The sequence below is a fragment of the Phalaenopsis equestris genome, unplaced genomic scaffold (genome assembly GCF_001263595.1).
Source record: "Phalaenopsis equestris unplaced genomic scaffold, ASM126359v1 Scaffold000883, whole genome shotgun sequence".
NCBI lineage: Eukaryota > Viridiplantae > Streptophyta > Magnoliopsida > Asparagales > Orchidaceae > Phalaenopsis > Phalaenopsis equestris.
This window is the reverse complement of record NW_018165323.1, coordinates 76,746-78,210: the sequence shown is the minus strand read 5'-3', so window position 1 is coordinate 78,210 and position 1,465 is coordinate 76,746. Positions and strand designations below refer to the sequence as shown.

At 47.8% G+C, this 1,465-nt stretch overlaps 1 protein-coding gene across 1 annotated transcript in view; it reads left to right on the top strand.

Annotated features, from left to right (window-relative positions):
• Positions 1-1,465, top strand: part of LOC110032185 (very-long-chain 3-oxoacyl-CoA reductase 1-like) — a gene marked incomplete in the record, with an annotated part of 31,682 nt that overhangs the window by 3,049 nt on the left and 27,168 nt on the right. The window contains 1 exon segment of the mRNA XM_020735725.1: positions 35-99. Coding sequence (XP_020591384.1) covers positions 35-99 — 65 coding nt within the window.

Genomic DNA, 1,465 nt, shown 5'->3' with positions numbered 1-1,465 from the left:
TGAGTTGAGTTTTGATGGAAAATTTTTTTCTCAGGTGGTGTTTATGGTTTCATGGGAATCGAAGGGGAGAGGATGTTCGCCACGAGGGAGTTGCGGAAGGTTTGAACGTCGATTTTTGTTTTATTGTTGTCCGCCCATTTGCACACATTCTCATACATATCAATCGAGTATACAGGGTGCGGCAGAGATAGCCGACCTGCGGAGTTAGCCGACCGACAGCACACGGGGGCTGGAGAGATGGGTTCGGCGGCGGAAGCGACCAGCCGACTGAAAATGGGCGAGCCATATAAACTGCAACTCGGGCTTTGGTAACCTGGCGAGGTCGACGGTGGAGATCTGCGCGTGGAAGGTTCTTGGATCCGGAGGCGGAGATACAACGGACGCAATATTCTCCTACAAAGTGTCTCTGAAGATGTCTAAGAGAGGGGAGAGTATGTTTTCGCACAAGTTACCTTTGCTCTTCTCGCTAGGAATGTCTCTAAAGAACTTTTTCTCGGGTGGCTTATTTCTTCCCTGTTTTGAAACGCTCAGCCGGAGGCAAGTAGCCGGCTGGAGATCGATTGCCAGTCGGTGGGTGCCTTTTTGAAGTACTCCAAGAAGCCCTTTTGCTAATCAACCCTTTCAAGTTTATCATAATGATGATTGCAGAGACAGGACGTCGTTCTCCATCCAGATCTTTCTAAAACCCGCGGTCAAACACTTGCGCAAACTACCCTCAGATGATTCAAACCCAGAAAAAAGGTCACGATCTCTGTTTCATATTTGGAGTTCCCCACAAATTTTCTCAGATCCTTGCCATCAATCATTAGTATGATTGGATCCCTCTTAAGCCTCCATGTAACACCCAACCGAATGTGCTATAGCACTATATCGAACTCAAAACTCCTCATTTTCTTTGCTTTCCGCTCACGAATTCACTCAAACCTCGGTGTAGATGTGATCAGGCTTAGAGGACAACTAACGGTAGGCAGGCGGAAGGTAAAGCCGATGTCGGTGGCAATGGACTGGAGCTCTGGCGTCAAAAGCTTACTGTCTTGATCTCGATCGAACTCCTGGAACTTGTTCTCTACGAATCTGCTAAAGGCTTCCCCGTCTCCGACCAGCTTCTCTATCTCGGCACTGCAATAACCCTTCAATAATCCCCCTATAACCCCATAATAACCTCTGTGGTTTCGCTCCAATTACCCCTGCAATAAACTCTCAATAACCCCAGATAACCCCCCAATAACCTCCACGGTTCCACTTCAAGAACTTCCTATAATAACCTACTAATAATCTCTGTGGTTCTAGTTCAATAATCCCCTTCATTAACCCCCACAATAACCCTTTAATAACTTCCCAATAAACTCCGCGATGTAGCACACGTGGCGGCATATTACTGGAGTCAGCACGCAAGACTACGTCCGGAGTCTGTAAAGAAAATATTTTTGGGGGGGGGGGGGGGGGGGGGGGGGTGAACTTGTTG